Raw genomic sequence first — 23,609 nt, forward strand, 5'->3', positions numbered from 1 at the left:
TTAAAGGTAAGAGTGTCGTCCCATTCAACTGCATGCTCTGAAAAATCTAGCACAGTTCTTGGCACGTGGCAGGCAACCTTTAAGACCGGGCCCGGAGTGGTGGTGCAGGCATGTAATCTAAGCACTCCAAAGGTGATGCTTGTCTGTAATGCAAGCACACAATCCTCTTGAGGCAGAGGGGATTTTGAGTTTGTTTTTTGTTTTTTGTTTTTTTGGTCGGTCGTGGGGCTTGAACTCTGGGCCTGGGCGCTGTCCCTCAGCTCTTCAGCTCAAGGCGAGTGCTCTACCACTTGAACCACAGCGCCACTTCCGGTTTTCTGGTGGTTTATTGGAGATAGGAGTCTCACGGTCTCTCCTGCCCGGGCTGGCTTTGAACCGCGATCCTCAGATCTCAGCCTCCTGAGTAGCTAGGATTACAGGCGTGAGCCACCAGCGCCCGGCTGGGATTTTGAGTTTGAAGACTGCCTGTGCTACAAGATTAATGAGACCTGGTCTAAAAAAAAATTAGCAAAAAGTATGCTCCTTGATTAACTAAAACCTAGAATCTCGTTTACCTGGTTGACATTGGCATAGGCTCATTAGCATCTGCAGCTCTTTCTGTCAAGTCGGGAGAACGCCCCCAGGATGTTGCCTAGTAACCACGCGGGAAAGATGCAGAAAGCCGAGAACGTGAACTGCTCAACGTCCAATCACGAAGAGCGAGCTGCTCTGCAACCAATCAGAACCTCGCATTCAGGGAGCCAATAGGAGCTTCGAGAGCCCCTCACCCAGGCCGCACAACACTTCCCGTGGTGAGGCGGCAGCCGTAAAGCAGTTCCCTCGCACGACCCTGGTCCCCGCTCGGCGCCTCCCGGAGCGCGCCCGCTCGCTGACGTGGGAGCGCCGAGTTCCCGGGCTCGCTTCCTCCCCGCCGGGGCGCCTCACTCCCGGAGCCCGGGTCCCCACGTGGGTCGCGGCGGCATCCTCAGGCCAGGCCCCGGGGGGAAGGGGCGGCCTGGCGGCAGTGGCGGGGTCCGCACGGGCCGCGAAAGCGGGGCCATGGAGCCGGGGGAGTCGGGGAAGGTAGGACTGGAAGGGCCGGGGGACCCCCACTCCCTTCCGGCGGAGCCCGGACCGGGGCCCCGGCGCGGTGGGCGGGCCGGATGGGCGCGGGGCCCGCAGCGGCGACCGCCTGGCGGGGAAGCGCCTGTGCCCGCCTGCCCCGCGCCCCGGCGGCGCCTGCGCGCTCCCGCGGCCCCGCCCACCGGGGGGGCTCTGGGGAGATCCGGCTCCTTCCGAAGTATGGCGGGTGGGGACTGGGAGGCCTGGTGGGATCCCGGCCCGCCCAAATTCACCTAACCCAGAGAGGGCTGAAAAGAAGCAGCATCAGACATAGTTCCTGCCCACTTTTCTCTCTCTTTTGTTGTGCCAGTACTGGGGTTTCAACTCGTGGCCTTATTCTCTCGCTTAAGGCTGGTGCTTTAGCACTTGAGCCACACCTCCACTTTGGGCTTTGGGGTGGTTGATTGGGGAGAAGTCTCTCAGACTCTTCTGTTGACTTTGAACAGGATTTTCAGATCTCCGCCTGCTGAGGAGCTAGGGTTACAGGTGTGAGACCTCTAGCTTTTGCCCTCTTCAAGGCTATCTGTTCCATGGAGGCATCTGGGCATTGCTTGGAAGTATTCCACAAGTTTCCTTGAGGCTTTGGGCAAGAAGAGGATGTGAGTTGGAAGATTAGGTGGAGGGAAAGTGCTTGGGAGTAGTTAAGATGGTGTGACAGGATGGCTAGAGTTCCAAGGCATTGTCAGCAAAGACCAGCGTGATTGTGTGTGGATACTGACTAGGACACAGCCCCTTGGAGATCTAGCTGGAGAACCTTCTGGATGTACTTGTAGGTAGTCCTTTGGTGTGGATGGGGCCTGTGTCTGCTAGGCAAGTGCTCTATCTAGTGAAATAAATCCCCAGCTCTTATAGCCAATTATTTATTTATTTTTGTCTTTTAAAACTCAGGACCTGTCCCTTATCTTTTTTTTGCTTGAGGCTGGCACTCTACCAATTGCTTTAGGTGGTTAATTAGCGATATGAGTCTCAGACTTTCCTGCTGGGGCTGGTTTCAAACCGTGGTCCTCAGAGCCTCAGCCTCCTGAGTTAGGAAGGATTACAGGCATGAGCCACTGGCACCCAGTTCTTGGAGCCAATTCTCCAGGCTTATTTCTCATTTTGGTACGGAGGAGATTCCCCAATATTTTTAAGAGCTTGAGTCTATTCATTAAAAAAAGATGTTCACTGAATAAGCACTTGTGCTCTGCAGTTTGCATTGAGTGCTGTCCCCAAGCTCTTCAATAACTTGGACCAGACTGGAATAGGCCATCCATCCACCGGAGAAAAAAGGATAAGAGGGGATATTTTAGTGCTGTAGTTTTTCCTAGGAAGGCCTCCAGCTCCCAAAGTAGTTACTTCTTGTTTTAAGCCCTCTTTCCATCCTCCCCTCCTTCCCCAACCTACAGTGACATGCTTTCTGGACCAAGACAATAAAGCTCAACAGAACCTAAAGTGAACTAAAGCACGCCAAGCCCTATGTTAAACATCATTATTCTGTTTCTGTATTTATGTATCATAGTTGTCTGTTACTATGTTATAAGAATTTAATCTTGTTGATTTTAAATCTGTTTTTCTTTGTATCACCAAAACTTAAATAATAAACACTTAAATAATAAATGTCTGTCAAATGAAACAAGGAGTTGAATGCCTATGAAATTCTTTCTATATACCATGGCAGTCGAGAGAGGGGTGGTAATGGTGAAAAAAATAAGCTATCGGGCTGGGAATGTGGCTTAGTGGCAGAGTGTGATCTAGCATGCTTGAAGCCCAGCTTCAATTCCTCAGTATGACATAAACAGAAAAAGTTGGTAGTGGCACTGTGGCCCAAGTGGTAAAGTGCTAGTCTTGAGCAAAAGAAGCTCAGGGGCAGTGCCAAGGCCCTGAGTGCAAACCCCAGGACTAGAAAAAAAAAAAGCTACCAGTGTACAGTTCTCAAGTGCCAGGCACTAGGATAGAAATCCATACTTCCTAGCTCAGGAAAGCAATGCAGTTAAGAAATCTTTAAGAAAGAGGTGGACTGGGAAGTAGGTTCCTGATGGCTGCCTAACCTCTAAGGAACTAGAGGAAATAAACAGCCTGGGATTTAAAGTGTGACATTTGGACAGTGCTTCAAAGATAATTACTGCTCTGCTGAGCAGCAGAGCGAAGATTTCAGGTGGACAAGACAGAAAAGGCTGACTTTCAAATACAGGGAATTTGGATGTTAGCACAGAGAACTTCCAGAAATACTCCTAGCACTCTACTATGGAAGGGATTCCTTTTATTCAAGCAGAGTGTGTTTTCTTTATGTTGTAATCACTTGAATCTGAAGGCTTTTATGATGTTTAAGACAGGGCTGTCAGGTAGATCTGAAAAGATACTTCTGTGTCATCCCAATTCAGTCCTGGCCACACCTCGTGCATTATGCACCTAAAGTGAAAGACCCATTCCCTTGTTGGCTTGAGAAAAGGTGTGGACAGGAACCCTTCTCTGCCTTGGCTAAGAGTGCTTTAACCTGCACCAGTGAAACAGATGGCCCGCAGGTCCAGCATTCATCCTGGAACCTGCCTTCAACGGCATCTTGGTTCACATCCCCTCCTCCCCACTTAGTTCTGCTGTCTTTATGTGTCCCCATTCCTGTCGGTATATGCCTCCTTTTAATGGAGCCCATTTTTCAGTAGCTTTTGGAAAACTAATCACACTGGGCTTTAGAAGACTAATTACAGATAGTTACTAAAGCATACATGTTGTAATACAATTCCATTTTTGTTCTTAAAGCTGTGCATTTTGTAGATTCATAACAAAATACTTGGAGGTGACATGCTAAGTATTAACAGTAATTGTCTCAAACTTAGTTGGCTGGCTTGGCCGGTGCTCTGCCATTTGAGTCAAGCCTCTAGCCTTGCTTTTTGTTGACTATTTTTGGAGCTAAGAGTCTAGTGGACTTTTCTGCCTGAATTATAACCCCAGCCCTGACTTATTTTAATCTCTTTAGAAGCCAGATGGGATGTTGATTCCAGCTCTAAAGCCATCAGCACCCAGTTGTAAACCCAGTTGTAACTGTTTCTGGACATCTGCTACATCTCCCCAAGTGAAGATTCATCCTGTTTCAAGTGCCATACATTGCTGCTGAGCCACTGGTTGGGGAGTGGGGTTGGGGAGAAGCCAGGTGAAGAACATACAGGAAAAGATAAAATTTCCCCAGTTGTAACATTCCTTGTGACTTATTTTGGTGGATGGCACATCCTAGAAGAATGGATCTCATTCTCACTGTGATTTTCAAGACATGGAGTAATTACATTATCTCATCACACAGATGATCTGTGTGATGAGATAATACCTTTTCCTCTCTGCCTCAACCTGGTAAATTCTCAGCAGAGGCTCCCTCAGATGATCCTGAAGTTGATGCTCACAGGTGTTATTTTCCTTCCAGACTCCTGTGACGTTTGATGACATCACAGTGTACTTGCTCCAGGAGGAATGGATGCTGCTGAGTCAGCAGCCAAAGGGCCTCTGCGATTCTGATAAGCTGATGGCACCCCTAGGTATAGATCCTGTATGTCTCCTGCATGTCAGTCTAGATCATCTTCTCCAACCTTTTCTGGGCCAGGTCATGCTAGGGAATGTTCTGGAATCCTACCATTTTTCTAGGCAACACTGCCCATCTCTTCAATCCCATAGCTTGCATAATTGTATACAGTGGAATAGTCCTTCTCCCCTTAAATTGGTCAAGCATGCCAAGGAGTGACCTTAAAATCTGTCCCTTGCATGCCTTCTTCTTACCACACAATGTCAGAGCCTGGGGAATCTGTGGAGCCTCAGGACCATGGAGGAAATAAATAGAAGTAAACAGCAGTGGAAAGATCACCAGATTTGCAGCGTTGCAAGTCTGGTCTCATTGTCCCAGCTCCACCTGTGGATCCTGACTGCCTTTGGCTGTGAGTTGCAGTGGCTCTGACCATAGGATTTCAAAGCAAATTCCATAAATTGTCTCTCTCTTTTAAAGGGAAAAACCAGATGGGCTGCATGGAGGAAATGGATGTGCGGGGACCTTCCAGGGAGAGTGGCCAGTCCCTGCCACCTCAGAAGGAAGCCTGCCTGGCCTCCATCAGGGCAGAGAGTGGCATCATCCAGGGAGTCTGGAGGGGAGGAAGCAAGAAACCCGTGAAGCCCCGCTCTATCCAGAAGTCCTGGTTTGCACAGTTTCCCTGGCTGATCATGAACGAGGAACAGACAGCTCTGTTTTGCTCTGCTTGTCGAGAATACCCATCAGTCAGGGACAAACGGTCAAGGCTAATAGAAGGCTATACAGGACCATTCAAGGTGGAGACGCTGAAGTACCATGCCAAAAGCAATGCCCACATGTTCTGTGTCAATGCTTTGGCTACCAGGGACCCCATCTGGGCAGCCCGGTTTCAGAGCATCAGAGATAGATCTGCAGATATCCTGACCAACTCCAAGCACTTCTTCTCTGCGGATTATCCTGTGTTCTTCCCTTCAGGGTCTCTAGGAGACTTAGGTAGTATGAGTGAGCTCCTGCCAAGCTCAAGAGCTGAACCAGAGGAAACTGGACGGTGTGGAGCCCTCCCTTCATTGCATCAAGATTGCCTGTCAGATTTGAGGCAAAAAGAAGTCACCACTGGCATCCACAGCTCCTCAGATGCCAACCTTTTATGTAATGATGCTGTTGAACCCTGCAGCCAGGTAGTAGTATGTTTACGATGGCTGCATCTTAATGAGAGGGAGTGTATATTGGGAATAGCGCATCTTGCGTGATGAAGATGCAAAAGGAATAACAGCAATAGCCAGGTGTTAACACTGTAGTGTCTTCATGAGCTCACATGCTTCTGATGAACTGTGTGTGGCAGACAGTATCTTATTTAAGACCACTCCCCCAGCATATCTCCATTTTTTAAAGGTTACAGAGTATTATTAGTGGGACAGAACATTTGAATTTCTGATATATAAAGAACGATCATCTTGTTTTTTTGTTTTGTTTTGTTTTTTTTGTTTTTTTTTTGCGGTTGTGGGGCTTGAACTCTGGGCCTGGACGCTTGTCCCTCAGCTCTTCAGCTCAAGGCGAGCGCTCTACCACTTGAGCTACAGCGCCACTAAGAACGATCATCTTTACCCAGAATCTAAAACAACCACAGAACTCAAGAAATAATTCCTGGTCATATAGGGACCATTAATTGAATTAATAAACAGTATTGAAAAATTTTTAATTTTAAGTTTGGCTCAAGTGTCTCATGCTTATAATTCTAGCCACTCAGGAGGCTGAGATCTGGAGGACTGTGGTTCAGGGCCCGCCAAGGCAGAAAACTCCTTCCAGGCTCGGTCTCCAAAATATTGAGTGGAAGGCAGGACTGAAGGGGTGGCTCAAATGGTAGAGTACCAGCCAAACAAGCACAAGGCCTTGTGCACTTGCTCGGCAGGCATTCTATCACTTGAGCCATGCCTTCCCCTGGCTTTTTGCTGTTAGTTATTTTTCAAATAGGGTCTTAACACTTTGTCAGCCTAGACCACAGTCTTGCTACTTATGTTTCCTGTGGTATTGCTGGGATGAGGGAGATGAGCTACTGTTTGAAATACAGACTTGGGCTGGGAAGGTGGCTCGGTGGTAGAGTGCTTGTCTTGCATGCATGAGGCCCTGGGTTCGAGTCCTCAGCACCACATAAGCAAAAAGAAAAAAGCCAGAAGTGGCACTGTGGCTCAAATGGTAGAGCGCTAGCCTTGAGCTGAAGAGCTGAGGGACAGTGCCCAGACCCAGAGTTCAGGCCCCACTACCGGACCCCCCCCCCCAAAAATAATATATATATATATAGTCTTAACTAGCTTTGCCTGGACTGGCTTCAAATTGCTTTCCTCCTGATCTCTGCCTCCTGAATGATTCTTTGACTCTCAGTGAGGATAAATTCCTCTGAGTGCATCTAAGTCTCTGTGGGCTTCCCTGGAATAAAGGATCTTCGAAGGCCATGGGAAGCCATGTGGGGTGTCTGGCTTGCAGTGTGGGCTGAGTGACGCTGCTCTCTGTTGCAGGAACCTCCTGAGGAGAGGTCTCCAGAGGCTATGGTGGTGGAGGCAGAACTCCCAGTGGTGTTTGAGGACGTGGCTGTGTATTTCACCCAGGAGGAGTGGGGCCTGATGGACAAGCGGCAGAAGTGCCTGTACAGAGATGTGATGCTGATGAACTATGAGCTCTTGGCTTCTCTGGGTAAAGCTTCCCCAGCCTTTCATATGCCGCCATCATTTGACTGAGGACCCCACAGGAGCAGCTGTGGCGCTCAACGCCTTCCCATTTCTGCCTTCTTGTCATGGCAGAGTGATCCTGCTGTCTGTCCCCAGAACACTCCCTGCTTTGAGATACTGTACTTTACTGTCTCCTCATCCTTCTTCTTGTCCACCTGTCTGTCCATCCTGCACCCGACATTTACCGAATACCTACAAATGCAGGAAGAGTGGAGGTCTGGCTTCAGAAGGCTGGTAGGTGTGTGGAAGAGGCAGGCATTGGCGTGAGGAACTTTCAGACTATAGGAGTTACATAGGAGAGCCCTGGAACTGAACTCTTGATTCTGTCAAATGGGGGAGGGAGGGGCCTGTGGTTGGCAGAGAGGAACTGTTTCTAAGGAGGAGGAAGGGCAGCTCAATGGAGAACTGGAGCAGCTTGAGCATGGCATGGAGGTTAACGGGCCTCTCAGGGAGTTTTGCACACTTTGGTGCTGAGGATCCTCTGTCTTGCCCAGGTGCAAGCGCAGGGTGGCAACTTCGGACACTGGTGTCACTAGGCCTGGGCTTCAGAGACTCTGAGGGCGGTAGTGGCTTTTGTATCCTCTCTGCAATGGTTCTCATTCTTTACTCTGGCCCCTTCACTTTGTCCTTCACTTTCAGCAGCAGGAACTAAATAGTAATCTCACTTTTCAGAAGATCCTAGTTATTTAGCTGTTGAATGTCTAAGCTGACCTTTAATATCGTGTCTATTGAGGATTCACTAGACTCAAAAAAAACTTTGTGTATGTTAATTACTAATTAAACTCTCTGTCTTTTAGAATCAAGCTCAATACTAACAGTGTTGAGATTAAATAATAAGTATAAGATTTATTTTTAGAACCGGGCACTGGTGGCTCATGCCTGTCATCCTAGCTACTCAGGAGGCTGAGATCTGAGGATCGTGGTTCAAAGCCAACCTGGGCAAGAAAGTCCGTGAGACTCTTATCTCCAGTAAACCACCAGAGAACTGGAAGTGGCGTTGTGGCTCAGTGGTAGAGAGCTAGCCTTGAGCTAAGAGCTGAGACAGTGCCCAGGCCCAGAGTTCAAGCCCCATGACCGACCAAAAAAAAATTTATTTTTAGAAATGAGTCTTTCCCTCCTTCCTGTCTCTTTTAGTCTGCAGTCTGACTTGAAAGGTTTGTTCTGGCAGTCACAATTCCATGTCGGTCATGGTTGGCTCTCCGGCCTCACTGAGAACTGGATGGGGAAACGAGACTGGCCGCATGGGCTCATCAGGTTATGTGGCAAGGCTCAGCCGGCCGTGGGTCTTTGTGGACATCATACTTGTGTTCTTACCATTTGAGAACATCCAGCTTATTTTCCTATAATTGTTTACAACTGAAAAGACAGAATTAGAACTGAAAACATTTATTTTAGGTTTTATAATTATTGATCCTGGTTTTTGTGTTTTGCAGTTCTGTGGATAAAACCTAGTATACCTTGTACACATTATTTTTTTTCAGTCCTGGGGCTTGAACTCAGGAACTGGGTGCTGTCACTGAGATTGTTTTGCTCAAGGCTAGTGCTCTACTGCTTGAGCCACAGTGCCATTTTGGCTTTTTCTGAGTAGTTTTATTGGACAGCTTTTCCTGCCCAGGTCAGTTTCAAACCGTGATCATCAGATCTCAACCTCCTGAGTAGCTAGGATTATAGGCGTGAGCCACCAGTGCCTGGCTTATTGAACCTGTTTCTTTAAGTAGACTATTTCAACTTGATGCAGTTGAATTTAATATTAATTTCTATCCATTTAGCAATTGAATGGCATAGACTGAAGCGTCTTAACAGATGTATATTTCTGTATGTGTGTGTGTGTGTGTGTGTGTGTGTGTGTGTGTGTGTGTGTGAACTCAGGGCCTCATATTTGTTTTTTGTTTTTGTTTTTTTGTCCAGTTGTGGGGCCTGAACTCTGAGCCTGGGCGCTGTCCTTCAGCTCTTCAGCTCAAGGCTAGCGCTCTACCACTTGAGCCACAGTGCCACTTCCAGCTTTTTGCTTTTTGCTTATGTGGTGCTGAGGACTCGAATCCAGGGCCTCATGCATGCAAGGCAAGTGCTCTACCACTGAGCCACCCTCCTAGCCCATGGACCTCATATTTGTTTGACTTGTCTTTTACCACTTGTTATATGTCTCCAGCCCAGCTTTTTGCTAATGATTTGAAGATGGAGTCTTGCAGCTTTTTCTGCTCAGGATGGCTTTCAAGTATGGTCCTCTAGATCTCAGCCTCCTCAGTAGCTAGGATTACAGAAAGGAGTCATCAGCACCTGTCTTAATTTTTGTTATATCTTTTTTTTTTTTTTTGTCAATTGTGGGGCCTGACTCTGGGCCTGGGCACTGTCCCTCAGCTCTTCAGCTCAAGGCTAACACTCTACCACTTGGGCCACAGCGCCACTTCCAGCTTTTTCTGCTTATGTTGTACTGAGGAATCAAACCCAGTTCCTCATGCCTGCAAGGCAAGCACTCTAACTCTGAGCCACCTTCCCAGCCCTTGTTATCTCTTTAATGTTGATTTATTTAGGACTGTTATGCCTATCATTCTGTAGAGCTTTGTTTTATTTCCATTTTTAAACTCTGGTTTCAGACATCAACTATATTTGATGAGGTCTCTTGTTTTCCCTATAAACTAAGATTTCCCTAGAAATCTCATGTATATTCTACTGTTAACAAACTAGTATTGGTCAATAACAGAAACATCAGTGATGGTATGGGTACCTCTGTTTTTTATTAGGAAAGGTGTTGTCATATGGTAAGTGGGCAGGGCACCTTATGGGAAGCCACAAGGACATGAGCAGGAGAGCTAGGATCAGGCAGAAGACATCCAGAGGTCTGCTTCTGCATGGGTCATGTGACTGTGCCTGGGGGGGGGGGGGGCGGGTGGAGGTAGGAGCTAATTGTAAGCCAAGCCGTTTCTGTGGATGTTTATGGAATGTGGTTATTAGCCTCTGTGTGTGTGTGTGTGTGCATGTGCATGTGTGCACTTGCTGTGGTTATGTCCCCTCAGTCCCTTTCCATTGCTAAGGCACAAAAAAGACTGCTTTCAAATCCCTTTTTATGTCACCTGTTCTGAAGGAAACAAAAAAGAAGAGGTTTTGCCAGGTGCCAGTGGCTTAAACCTGTAATCCTAGCTACTCAAGAGGCTGAGATCTGAGGATCATAATTCAAAGCCAGGGCAGGAAAGCCCATGAGAATCTTATCTCCACGTATCACCCCAAAAAAGGTGAAGAAGAGCTGTGGTAGAATACTAGCCTTGAGGGGAAAAGTTCAGGGATAGTGCCCAGGCCCCAAGTTTAATTCCCCAGGACCTGCACCGAAAGAAAGAAAGAGAGAGAGAGAGAGAGAGAGAGAGAGAGAGAGAGAGAGAGGGAGGGAGGAAGGGAGGGAGGAAGGGAGGGAAGGAGGGAGGGGAGGGGAGGGAGGAAGGAAGGAAGGAAGGAGAAGGAAGAGAAGAAGAGGAGGAGGAGAAGAAGAGGAGGAGGAGGAGGAGGAGAAGGAGAAAGAGGAGGAGGAGGAGAAGGAAGAGAAGGAGAAGGAGGTGGTGGTGTGGTTGTGGTAGCTTTGAAAAGGTTTGATCAGGGTACCATCCTCCTGGGACCAGAAGGTGGCCAGTTCCCAAAGAGAATATAATCTCAGGCAAACTGATTTGAGAACATTCCATTTGTTTTTAATTATTCTTTGAAAAATAGTTGGTTGTTTTTGTTTTTTGCAGTCGTGGGGCTTGAACTCTGGGCCTGGGCACTGTCCCTCAGCTCTTCAGCTCAAGGCCAGAGCTCTACTGCTTGAGTCACAGCGCCACTTCCGGTTTTCGAGTGGTTTATTGGAGATAAGAGTTTCTTAGACTTTCTTGCCCAGGCTGGCTTTGAACCGTGATCCTCAGATCTCAGCCTCCTGAGTAGCTAGGATTACAGGCGTGAACCACCGGCACCTGGCTGACTTCTTATTTCTTTTTTTTTTGTCGGTCGTGGGGCTTGAACTCTGGGCCTGGGCGCTGTCCCTCAGCTCTTCAGCTCAAGGCGAGCGCTCTACCACTTGAGCTACAGCGCCACTTCCGGTTTTCTGGTGGTTTATTGGAGATAGGAGTCTCACGGTCTCTCCTGCCCGGGCTGGCTTTGAACTGCGATCCTCAGATCTCAGCCTCCTGAGTAGCTAGGATTACAGGTGTGAGCCACCAGCGCCCGGCTGACTTCTTATTTCTAAATAATATATTACATGTTTTACCAGAAGTAATGACTTTAGCAGAAGCACAGAGCAAATAGCTTCCGTCCCCTTAACTCTGGTGCACTCTGGTGCTGGGGCTCTCCCTGCTCATTTCTGGGTCAGCCTAGGACAGGACTCTTTTTCTAGCCATCCACAGATAACAGAATGGCCTCCAGGCCATGAGCAAAATGCCCAGAACCAGATTCTTCAGAGTTAGATCTTCTGATTTACAAGAACACAGCTAACTATTGCATATTGAATTTAAAGGATAACCTAGCTGCTGTTGGCTTAAAAATACAGAGATAGAGATAAAAAACATTTAGGAACAAATTGAAGAAATTTAGTTGTAGGTTGTGATTATAGTATTTATATCAATGGTAAATTTTTGAGTTTTGATCACTTACTTATGTGTATAGAACATACTTGTTTTCTGTTATTATATAAAAAGTCCCACAAACTAATTTGTTGTCTCATATCTGTCATCCTGGCTACTCAGGAGGCTGAGATCTAAAGATCATGGTTCAAAGCCAGCGAGGGCAGGAAGCCTGTAGGTCAGAAGTCCACGTAGGCTTGGCTGCCTTTTCTGCTTCAGAGCCAAAATTGGGATGTAGGGCTGGGGCTGGGAGGAGATTGGACTCTTACCTGGAGGCCTTGGGAAGGGATGGCTGGGAGCCTGTTTAAGTTGGTGGTAGAATCTGGGTCCTTGTAGCCGTGGAACTAAGGGCCTGGTTTTCTTTTTGGTCATTGGCTCAGCTAGCTAGTCCTTTTTCTGTGACCCTCCAGCCTTAGGCAACAGTGTATGGAGTAGGCCTGTGCTTTGACTCTGGATTCCCTACCAAATGGAGAATGCATCCAGCTTTAGGGCTTCCCAAAGCCACCTGGGTGACTACCCTTTGTCACCTGCAAGTGATCACTGCAGTGATGTCCTGTGTGTCACTCCCAAGGGTGACACTCACCCTTCATCAGGCTGGGCTTCTGTTCTACCTACACCCTTGAGAACAAACGTTCAGGCCTGTGTAACAGTAAAATACCTAGACTTCATTTAATGCCAGAACTTGACCTTAGCTCCATCTGCTTTAGCTCTGGAATCTGAAGCCAGGCAGAGGGAAGAGAGGGATTCTCTGCCCACCAACTGCTTCCAGGATTGACACATTGGGGAAAGACAGGGTGATGGATGGGTGAATAGCAAAGGTACAAGAGAAGTCTTAACCTGTGTCAGACATCAGCAATTACTAGTGGTGTCTGTTTAAGGCAAATTCTTCATTCGCTCATGAGTGGGTGCTGTGGGGGTCCACCCCCTTCGTCACCACTGGGACCTCTCACATGCTGTCCCCTCAGTGTCTTGGATGAATGCCCTCATTGCCTCTGCCCCTGTTGTAGGATCCTCCATGGGGGAGTCACACCAAGTGACAGCTGTGAGCAGAGTCCCTTCAGGACAGCTCCAGCCTCTTCCCTTCCTTGCATTGGCTCAGGCCTACATCATGAAAAACACATGCATATCCTTTGCTGGGACACGTGCTGTCAGCCTCACAGCCCCAGAGAACATGGCTCAGGATACTGTTCTCATCAGGTTTATGGTTACAGGATAAGAAACCACCTTTCCTATAGTAGGGGAAGGGCTCAAAATCTACTTGGCCACCTTCTCCAAAAACTCTAATACTTAACTTTCTTCCATTTCATCTCTTTGATGCCTTCTTCACAGGCAAGGAAAAGAGTTATTCTCTTTCTAAATGTATCTCTACAATGCAGTTCGGAAGGATGTAGGTGATAGTTCCCCCCTCCCCCCCCCCCCACACCTTTTCTTCCATTGTGGGGCTTAAACTCAGGGCCTGGGCACTGTCCCTGAACTTTTTGCTCAAGGCTAGTGCTCTACCATGTTAAGCCACAGCACCACTTCCAGTTTTCTGGTTCTTAATTGGAGTTGAGTCTCTTGGACTTTCCTGCCCCAGCTGGCTTTGAATGGCGATCCTTACATCTCAGCCAGTGGCTCATGCCTGTAATCCTAGCTACTCAGGAGGCAGAGATGTGAGGATCACAGTTCAAAGCTAGCCTGGGCAGGAACGTCCATGAGACGCTTATCTCCAGTGAACTGCCAGAAAACCAGAAGTGGTTCTATGGCTCAAGTGGTAGAGTGCTGGCCTTGAGCTGAAGAGCTGAGGGACAGCACCCAGAGTTCAAGACCCACAACTGACAAAAATAAAAGAAAGAAAGAAAAAGTCTGTATACACCTTTACCTACACATTAAGGCATATAAAGAGGTAGTAATGAATTTTATCTTAAAGGAAGTAGTTTATGTGTATATCCCTGAATAATAGCCATATTTTAAGTAAAGGGCAATGCTTACTCCAAAGGCCCCTTTAATCAGAGTTCAGGGCTCATGGTAGGTGGTAGGTATTTTCAAGGTCACGTTAAGCACTCTTTGGCAAGCCTGTGCCGATAGCCACTTGCACAAAGGCTGGCCAAGCCGGGGGCGCATGCATGGGACAGTGGCTTCCACTTCTTTCCTTTTCATCCCTGACTTTGTGTTTCCTCTTGTTTCCTTCTTCCTCTTGTGGCTGCATCTCTCTGGTTCCTAGCCCCCTTGGCTGACTGATGGAGCTACAGAAATGATCCACCCCTGTCAGGGCCTCCTCCGTCCCTGACCTCCTTGCTGGCATCCTGCATGGGTATGGCTCATCTGGATAGGTGTGCGCTCAGCCTGCTGTGATGACCTGACTGCCAAGGCCAACCCCAGCCATCCCTGCAAATCACAGGGCCGGATCTAGCTCGAGGCGGGCATGTGACTGCCAGTCCACAGCAGTGATAGCAGCATTACTTCATTTCTGTGCTAGGGCCTGCTGCTGCCAAGCCAGACTTGATCTCAAAACTGGAACGGAGAGCTACGCCCTGGATCAAGGACCCAAACCAGCTAAAGTCAGGGAAAGGCCACCCCCCAGGTGAGTCAGACACAAAGTTCTAAAGGTCATGTGACATTGATTTAGCCATGCTCATCTTGGACCAGTTATTCACTGGGCTTTGGGTAGACAAAGATAAATAAGAAATTTAATCTACCCAAGACTGGTCTGGGAAACACATGATGGGAAAAATGAGGTCCCTGAATGAGCTGGAGTGCGAAGGGAGCCATGGTGGAGCTGATGAGAGGAGGTAAGTGGGATCCACAGCGGGGAGGCTGCTGCGGGGCTGAGAGGCGATCCTGTCTCTTCCTCCTGTGCAGTCCCTGCACCGGCCGCTCTACAGTCTGCGTGAATCTCTGCTTTGCACATCTCAGTTCATAGCCTAGTACACAGAAGCTCTGTGTTTCCTTCTGTCTATGCCTTCTTTAGGAGGCTGTTAGGAAACAGATGTTTAACCTGGTTTCTTAAAGGTTTAAAGCCTCCTGTTTTATCTAATGACATCTGTATTTGGGAGTGGTTAAGCTTATTAGTATCTGATTCCTGCGTAGCTGGGGAGATGGGGCTGGGAAGGCAGCTAAAGAAGCCACTAGTATCTGCCAGCACTCTGGGGAAGCCAGAATGGGTTTCAAAAAGTGATGGAGAAAGGTTTAAGTAGATCACCAATAACCTCTTCTGTACTTCCCGAGTGGGTGGGGCGTCTTCACCTGCAGCACTCACTGAACGTAGTATTGAACTGGCAGAAGCCTGTGGAACTTGGGACAGCAAAACTCAGCGCCATTTCATGTTCTCCAAAGTGAAAAAGAAGGCAATGACCGTAAGCAAGGCAGGCACCCAGGTCTCAGCTGCAGAATCTGCACCGCTTCCAGCTCTTCCCATGGAGACATGGCCTTCCTGCTGCCCTCTTAGTATGCATGAAGTAGACGAGGGCAGACCTCAGAAAGTCAGCAGGACTTACAGACCTCGTTCCATCCAGAGGGCATGGTTTGAGCAGTTCCCCTGGCTAGTCATTGACCCCCAAGAGACCAAGCTGTTCTGCTCAGTCTGCAAAGAACGACCTAGTGTCCACGACAAATCATCGCGGTTAGTCCAGGGTTATACTGGGCCTTTCAAAGTGGAGACTTTAAAATACCACGAAGTCAGCAAGGCCCACCAGCTCTGCATCAACACCGTGGAAAGCCAAGACGGCGGCAGCCCTCATGCCGCTCTCGCTCCAGAGATCTCCAGCGACCTCATGGCCAACATGGAGCACTTCTTCAACGCCGCCTACTCCATCGCCTACCACTCCAGGCCCCTGAATGACTTTGAGAAGGTCCTGCAGCTTCTGCAGAGCACCGGCACCGTGATCTTAGGCAAGTACCGAAACCGTACCGCATGCACTCAGTTCATCAGATACATCTCCGAGACGCTGAGGAAGGAGATCCTCAGCGAACTCCGGAGCTCCCTATGCGTGAGCGTGCTGCTAGACAGCTGCACGGACTCGTCGGACCAGGCCTGTGTGGGGATTTACATTCGCTACTTCAAGCAGATGGAGGTGAAGGAGTCATACATCACCCTGGCCCCCCTCTACAGTGAGACAGTGGACGGGTACTTTGAGACCATCATTGCTGCCCTGGACGAGCTGGACATCCCTTTCCGGAAGCCTGGCTGGGTGGTGGGCCTGGGCACCGATGGCTCCACCATGCTGAGCAGCAAGGGAGGCCTCGTGGAGAAGTTCCAGGAGCTCATCCCCCAGCTGCTGCCCGTCCACTGCGTGGCCCACCAGCTGCACCTGGCTGTGGTGGACGCTTGTGGGAACATCGACCTGGTAAGGAAATGTGACCGGCACCTGCGAACCATCTTCAAGTTCTATCAGTCCTCCAACAAGAGGCTGAGTGAGCTGCGGGACGGCGCGGCTCCCCTGGAGCAGGAAATCGTCCGTCTGAAGGACTTGAACGCTGTCAGATGGGTGGCCAGCAAGAGGCACACACTGAACGCGCTCATTGTGAGCTGGCCCACGCTGGCTAGGCACCTCCAGAGTGTGGCTGATGCGGGGGGCCCAGTTGGGCAGAGGGCCAAGGGCATACTGAGGCTGGTGAAGGGCTTCCATTTCATCAAGTTCTGCCACTTCCTTCTGGACTTCCTGAGCATCTTTAGAGCTCTGTCTGAGGTGTGCCAGAAAGACATGGTGCTGATCACAGAGGTGAACTCCACGCTGGGGCATGCCTATGTAGCCCTGGAGACCCTCCGGCACGGGATGGGGCCCGCAGAGGAAGAGTTCAATGCCAGCTTCCAGGATGGGCAGCTCCATGGCATCTTGCTGGCCAGGATGGAAATGGCAGAGCAGCGGTTCCAGGAGGATAGGGAGAGGACAATCCTGACTGGCTTGGAGTACCTCCGGCACAGGTTTGACACAGCCCGCCCCCCGCCACTCAAGCACATGGAGGTGTTTGACACTATGGCCTGGCCAGGTGGCGCTGACCTGGCCCACTTCGGGAATGATAACATTCTCAGCCTTGCCAGGTATTTCGATCGCTCCCTACCCACAGGCTACAGTGAGGAAGCGCTGCGGGAGGAGTGGCTGGACCTGAAGGTCTCTGCTCAGAATCTCCCATTCTCCATGCTGTGTAAGAACACCCTGGCCCAGCAGCAGCGTTTCCCCTTGCTGAGCAAGCTCATGGCCGTGGTGATCTGCGTGCCCATCTCCAATTCCTGCTGTGAGCGGGGCTTCAGAGCCATGCACAGGATCAGGACCAATGAAAGAACCAAACTCTCCAACGAGGTACTCAACATGCTTATGATGACGGCAGTGAACGGAGTGGCGGTGACAGAGTACGACCCCCAGCCTGCCATCCAGCGCTGGTACCTGACCTCCTCGGGCCGGCGCTTCAGCCATGTCTACGCCTGCACCCAGCTGCCAGCCCGCTCCCGGGCAGGTGAGTCCATGGGCCCAGTTCTCTCGATGTGGGCTATAAAGCAGGAAGCCATAGCTGCCCAGTCCCATGCTGAGCCAGAGGTGAGTGGAGCTGCTGCAGGGTGCCAAGGCACGTGTGCTGGAGACACGGTACTCCGCTGAAGGAGCATGTGGCTAGAGAGAGCAGGTGCAGATCAGGGCGGCAGGCCGAGTATGGAGAGTGTGCAGTTCAGGAGCCTGCCCTAGTTCCACGTCTCGCTCTGCTGCCCAACTAGCTGTGGCACAAGGCAAGGTCTGGTGCTGCCACTTTCCTCTGCCAGCGAGTTAACACACTTGGAATGCTCAGAGCAGCCTGGCCAGCAGAGCCAGTCGTTCTGACGTGATGGCCACTGCCAGAAATGAGGCAAGAGGGCAGGAGGGCCACACTGGGGCATCATACCAGGGCATCACACCAGGTGGGAAGCAGGGGGGGGACCCAGTCTGGGCCACTCTGCCCCCTGCAGGGCTTTTCACAGCATGAGTCAGAGTCAGAGTGACCTGGAAGGGAGGTGACAGGCAGGAAATCCCATGAAGCATAGGAGCCAGGGCTGGCATTGCTGACAGGCCCAAGGGTAATCAGTGATGGACTTCAACAAGAAACCCCTCTTCAGCAGTCACTGGGGGTTCTGCAGCTGCCTCTTGTTTACTCAGCAAGGACAGAGCCATTTATGTCTTCCTACCCCCCTCCCCACACACACACACTTTGTCAGTTGTGGGGCTTGAACTCTGGGCCTGAGTGCTGTCCCTGCGCTCTTCCGCTCAAGGTGAGCACTCTACCACTTGAGCTGCAGCACCATTTCCGGTTTTCTGGTGGTATTGGAGATAAGAGTCTCATGGATGGGGGCTGGGAAGGTGGCTCAGTGGTAGAGTGCTTGCCTTGCATGCCTGAGACCCTGGGTTCAATTCCTCAGCACCACATAAGCAAAAAGAAAAAAGCTGGAAGTGGCGCTGTGGCTCAAATGGTAGAGCGCTAGCCTTGAGCTGAAGAGCTGAGGGACAGCGCCCAGGCCCAGAGTTCAGGCCCCACGACTGGACAAAAAAAAAAAAAAAAAAAGAGTCTCATGGATTTTGCTACCTGGGCTGGCTTTGAATTGTGATCTTCAGATCTCAGCTAGCTGAGTAGCTAGGATTACAGATGTGAGCCACCAGCGCCCGACTAGGCCAGACATTGCCAGATGTTTCCTGGGACTGCGTAAAGCCAAGGCTGCAGGGGACAGCTGTCGGCAGCACACAGCCCCAAGGACCACACTGGCCGTGGGGAGGTACTCACCCTTTGCTTCATCTACTTGTCATTCTCTTTCCTCCTGTGCAGGCACAGAGCTCAGGAAGGAGGAGGTGGTGGGAGCACTCTGCTCAGAGAAATCTGTGACCCAGAAGACACTCATGACACCACCTGGGGAGCCGTGGGCGTTCTGAAGGTCATACTCAGCATCTAAGACTTGCCCCCTACCAGCCCAGGGGTCCACCAGGGTCCTGAGGAGAGGTGGCCTGAAGAAGCCTTTGGGGAACCCCACATGGCCGTGTCCCTGTGGTCATGGGGAGATGCTAGCTGTCTTGTTTGGGGTATCCCATAAGCCCGGGATGCAGGCTGAGACAATGAGGGACAAGGCAGGAGACAGCACCTGTCACCCGGGGGCCTCTTTAAGCTCAGCAATACCCACTAGCACAAAAGTAACCTGGGAAGGTGGTTATCTCAAGTCTCCTTTTAAGGTGCTCCAAGAAAGAGTCCTGCCATGAGCAAGTTGTCGCCACACTTGCACTTATGACAGAACTTCCCCGAAGTGGGGAGACAGTTGGTGGAGGCTGGGGAGAGCTCAGGAACCCTCCTCACCTGTGGCAGCATGCTGGGGAGGTGGCCTACAGGGGAAGTCACCTTGGGGACCCTGGCTTGGAGGAACTCCAGGAGCGGCCATTGCAGATGGCTGACCCCAGCTCCCATGGCAGAAGCCAGGGAACTTTTGACTGTGGGAAATGGGTCTGGTGAATTTCTCTGCCTCCATCAGCACTGCCTTCAGGAGAAAACAGACAGAAAGCCTTTGCACAGAGCACCAGAGAAGCCCGGACCACGAGACAGTGCCTGCCCTGGAAGAGCCTGGCCGCCCCTGCCGGAGCCCTTGCACTTCACCACCACCATGCCGAGCCATTTTCCCAAAGAGGCTGCAGGACCCAGGTTGGAGTTGGGGGGCTTGGGGTCCAACCCAGCTCTGCGGCAGGCAGTGGTCTGCCCATGGTGAAGCCTTCCTTTTCCATGCCTCAGTTTCCCTCTGCATACAGCAGCAGAGAATCCAAGTGCCTGCTGGCTCCCGGTCCACCATAGCACTAGCAGAGCAGAGCCTTGTACTCCTTGAGAGCAGGCCCGGGGTCTTCACCTCTGTTCTCATCCTTAAGGGACAGGCGTGACTGTTGCTGCCCCAGTCCTGCTGCCAGCAGAGGCCCCCTCTCAGATACTGCCCTCAGGACAGCTGTGCTTGCTTACTCTCTGCAGGCTGCCCTGGGGACTTTGCCCAGACTGCCACCTGTGTCCCATCCCAGACACGTGCAAGCACATCCCCCACGCTGGACTCGGGCTGCGCTTTCTCACTACCGCCCCCCACTTCCACCTGTCCCCTTCCACCTGAGTGAAGTACTCTCCTTCAGGGCTCGCCCTGTTGGGTTGAGTGCTGCCAGCCTGCAGGCATGCCCCTGGTTCGGTGCTGCAAGCGCCAGGCTCGGCGCCCGACCAGCGTCCTGTCCACTTACTCCAGCAGCGCCCGACGCCTCATTGTGCCCAGCCTCCCGCCCGCCACACGTATGGAACCTAACTACAGACCTGCCCTTCCCCGCTCACATCAGAAAGGCCTTCCCTCCTCCGCCTCCGTCCTAAGGAGAGGCCTCCCCTCTGCCCCACGGGCCGAGGGCTAAAGGGCGCATGGCCCAGGCACTGGCCCACATGAAGCAAGGGTCTCCGTCCCTCTGGAAGTTTCTATGGAGTTGAAGGACTTGTCAGGTCACACTCCAGACTGAGGTGCTTTCCCAGCAATGCGTCTCCGTGGCTTCCTCCCTCCCTCTCAGCAGCGCCACGCATGCGGGCCGGGCAGGGGGCTGCTGTGACTGGCCTGGGAGCCGAGGCCCCACCTGCGGGGCATAGCCACTCTTTAACTCCACATTTTGTCCATGGAGACAAAGTTAGTCCTTAAAGCAGGGCAACTGCACGTGATTTTTACCCTGCGTTTGCCCTACCCCGGTTTCTCCAGAGGCACAGGTGTGCACCCATGCCCCTTGGCCAGCTCCAGGAAAAGAACGAGGAAGATGAGGATGGTCTTGCTTGGTAGGTGCCCTGGGGTGGACGTGTGAGCACATTTACATGAGAGCCCCGTCACCCAGCCTTTGTTCTGTGAGCTGCTTGCGTTTCAGACCCCAGAGCAGCGTTCCAGACTTCAGGGCCTCCTGGGAGACATTCCTATTTTTGCCTCTCAAGAAAATAAGCTGAGCCTGGCGCTGGTGGCTCACACTTGTAATCCTAGCTATGCAGGAGGCTGAGATCTGAGGATCACAGTTCAAAGCCAGCCTGGGCAGGAAAGCCGTGAAACTCTCATCTCCAATTAACCACTCAGAAAACCAGAAGTGGCGCTATGGCTCAAGTGGTAGAGTGCTAGCCTTGAGCTGAAGAGCTGAGGGACAGCACCCAGGCTCAGAGTTCAAGCCCCATGACTGACAAAAAAAAAAAGAAAGAAAGAAAAGAGGCTGGAGGACCCTATGGGAGGAGGGGAGGAAGCACTTTTCTTTGAGCCTGGCTATTGTCTCCACCTCCTTCTCTACCTAAATTACTTTGTTGTTTGTTTGAGACAGAAACTCACTGTTTTCCAGGCTGGCCTGGAACTCATGCTCCTCCCACATGCTGGGATTACAGGTGTGCACTACAGATCCTAGCCCTACCAGTAATCTTGACAGCACCTCGATATATGTATCTGGCACTTATCCCCCTTCCCCAATGACTGACGCCCAGTGGGGCTGAAATTCCAGGTAACCAGCATTGTACCTGCACTTTACTTTCTAGAGCCTTAAAAGCTGAGGGCACAAGAGCACCTAGCCCCTGTCCTGCCCAACACTGCAGTGTGACCAACTCCAGACTTGGCCTCTCTGTCCTACAAAGGGCAAATTTCTAGGGTGCTACGTGTGGACCAGGACAGGGCAGAGGCCACCAGTTCTGTCATGTGTCCTCATCCTTGGAGTGAAGAAACCCGTGGTGGCTGGCCAGGAACATCTGGGCTGCTTCTGGTTTCAACAATGTGCAAACGAAGCTTTAAAAAAACATGTTTGGTTCCCAACCTTTTGCTATCTGAATAAAAGCTTATTTCCACATATGTGTCTGTCTGTCCCGTAAGTCCCTAAGCAAGAATCAGGAGCCAGCAAAAGCCAGATGGGATAGCCTGGCTAGAGGGGACAGTGTGTACCTTATTGCTGTCTGGATTGTTTCTCCCTGGCCTGGAGTGAGCTGAGTTGTTTTGCCAGCAAGAGAGAAAGTAGGGGCCTGGTACTGGTGGCTCATGCCTGTAATTCTAGCTACTTAGGAGGCTGAGATCTAGGACTGCAGTTCGAAACCAGCACAGGCTGCAAAGTCTGTGAGACTCTTACCTCTAATGAACCACCAGAAAACCAGAATTGCTGCTGTGGTAGAGTGCTAGCCTTGAGCAAAAGAGCTCAGAGACAGCGCCCAGGCCCTGAGTTCAAGCCCCATGATGGTCAAAGAAAAGAAAGAGAAAGAAAGAGACAGAGAGAGAGACAGGAAGGAAGGAAGGAAGGAAGGAAAGAAGGAAGGAAGGAAAGAAGGAAGAAAGGAAGGAAGAAAAGAAAGAAAAAGTAGGAGTGCTTGGTGATTGTGAGGAGCCTGGCGCAGGAGTTCTAGAAGATGCTGCCGCAGTACTTTGGCAACAGTGCGCGCTGTGGGAAAACAACCTTGCTCATCCTAATCACGCACATGTGAATGAGGCTCCGTGTGTCGGAAGCCTGATTTGCACACCGCAGTGAAATGCCTGGGCTCACTTTATTGGGCAGGACAGTGGAGTAACTTATACTCCACTTATACTTTTAAGAGCACTCCAGAAACACATGGGAGGATTGGAGTTGCTTCTAGATCACTTCAGAAGTGTAGGAACTGAGTAAAACAAGTGTCATGTTTTCCCACTTCCAGAGGCTTGGGGAAAACACCAGTGACAGAGGCCGCCCTGCTCCAGGCTAGGTCTTGACCTTGACAGCCAGAAAAGCCCCAGCTCCACAGCAAGCAAGAGGCCCACAGCCTTACTCCTGGGGCTCCCCGTCATTCCTTCTCATTCCAGTACATTCCTCTACTCCTCAGCTGGCACCACCTGCTCTCTGGTGAGAAGAGAAGTTCATGGTTATATCCCTAAATGTCATGAGGCCTTACCCACAGACACCCAGAGTGGTAGCCCCACCCCCAACACATGCCCCGTGGACAGGGCATATTAGGACATGCCTGGAGCTCCCGTTCTTCCACACAGGGAAGTTTCAGGGACATTTTACCTTTTTTTTTTTTTCAGTCATGGGGCTTGGACTCTGGAGGAGTGCTCTACCACTCAAGCCACAGCACCACTTGTGGCTTTTTCTGCTTATGTGGTGCTGAGAATGGAACCCAGGACCTCATGTGCGTGAGGCAAGCGCTCTACCACAGAGCCACCTTCCCAGCCCCTTCAGGGACATTTTAAAGACCTCCTCTCATTGTTCCCACTTCTGTCTTTTGTAGGAGTTTATGGGTTCCTGAATCTATGAAAAGCTTAAACATCGTGTCACCAGCATCAGCATCCTTCTCTCTGGGAGTTTCCATGGAAACAGGTCAGTGCGCCCCCAAGGCCACAGCAGTGTACTGAGTGGAGCCAGTGTCAAGCTGAGGTCCCCACGGGAGAGGGGGTTGATCAGGCCTTGGGTTCCTGTTCTCTTAATCATGAACTGGGTGGCCTCAGACAAGTTGCTTCAACACTCAGCCTGTTTGATCGCCTGCAAAACGAACGCATTACCTTAGCTTCTAAGACACTTCTCACCAAAAACAAAGCTCTATGAAATAAAAATGAACTGCTGAACTGTGTGGACAGTTTACCCTTGGAAATGAAGCACCCAGCTCAAGTGCCCCATCATTAAGTCATGTTGGAGGAGCAGTAGGAACTGGGGGCACAGCTAAGGCTGCTCTGGTTGGAGTGCCAGTTCATACCTTTGATCTCCCAGACTACAGGCAGTCACAGAAATGCCAAACAGATGGTGGCCAGACAACCAGATGGAC

General features: G+C 50.7%; 1 protein-coding gene across 1 annotated transcript; it reads left to right on the forward strand.

Moving 5' to 3' along the window:
* Window positions 1–943: 943 nt before the first annotated feature.
* Znf862 (zinc finger protein 862) lies at window positions 944–22,687 on the forward strand. The gene is made up of 8 exons (XM_069997028.1): window positions 944–1,062; window positions 4,493–4,604; window positions 5,066–5,763; window positions 7,099–7,273; window positions 14,347–14,451; window positions 15,204–17,321; window positions 18,651–19,508; window positions 21,471–22,687. Exons 1-7 carry the CDS (start codon window positions 1,039–1,041, stop codon window positions 18,752–18,754), a joined length of 3,336 nt encoding a protein of 1,111 aa, XP_069853129.1. The 5' UTR covers window positions 944–1,038; the 3' UTR covers window positions 18,755–19,508; window positions 21,471–22,687.
* The last annotated feature ends 922 nt before the right edge of the window (window positions 22,688–23,609 follow it).

This window comes from Dipodomys merriami, unplaced genomic scaffold (assembly GCF_024711535.1).
Source record: "Dipodomys merriami isolate MVZ:Mamm:240054 unplaced genomic scaffold, mDipMer1.0.p SCAF_5, whole genome shotgun sequence".
NCBI classification, from domain to species: Eukaryota; Metazoa; Chordata; class Mammalia; order Rodentia; family Heteromyidae; genus Dipodomys; species Dipodomys merriami.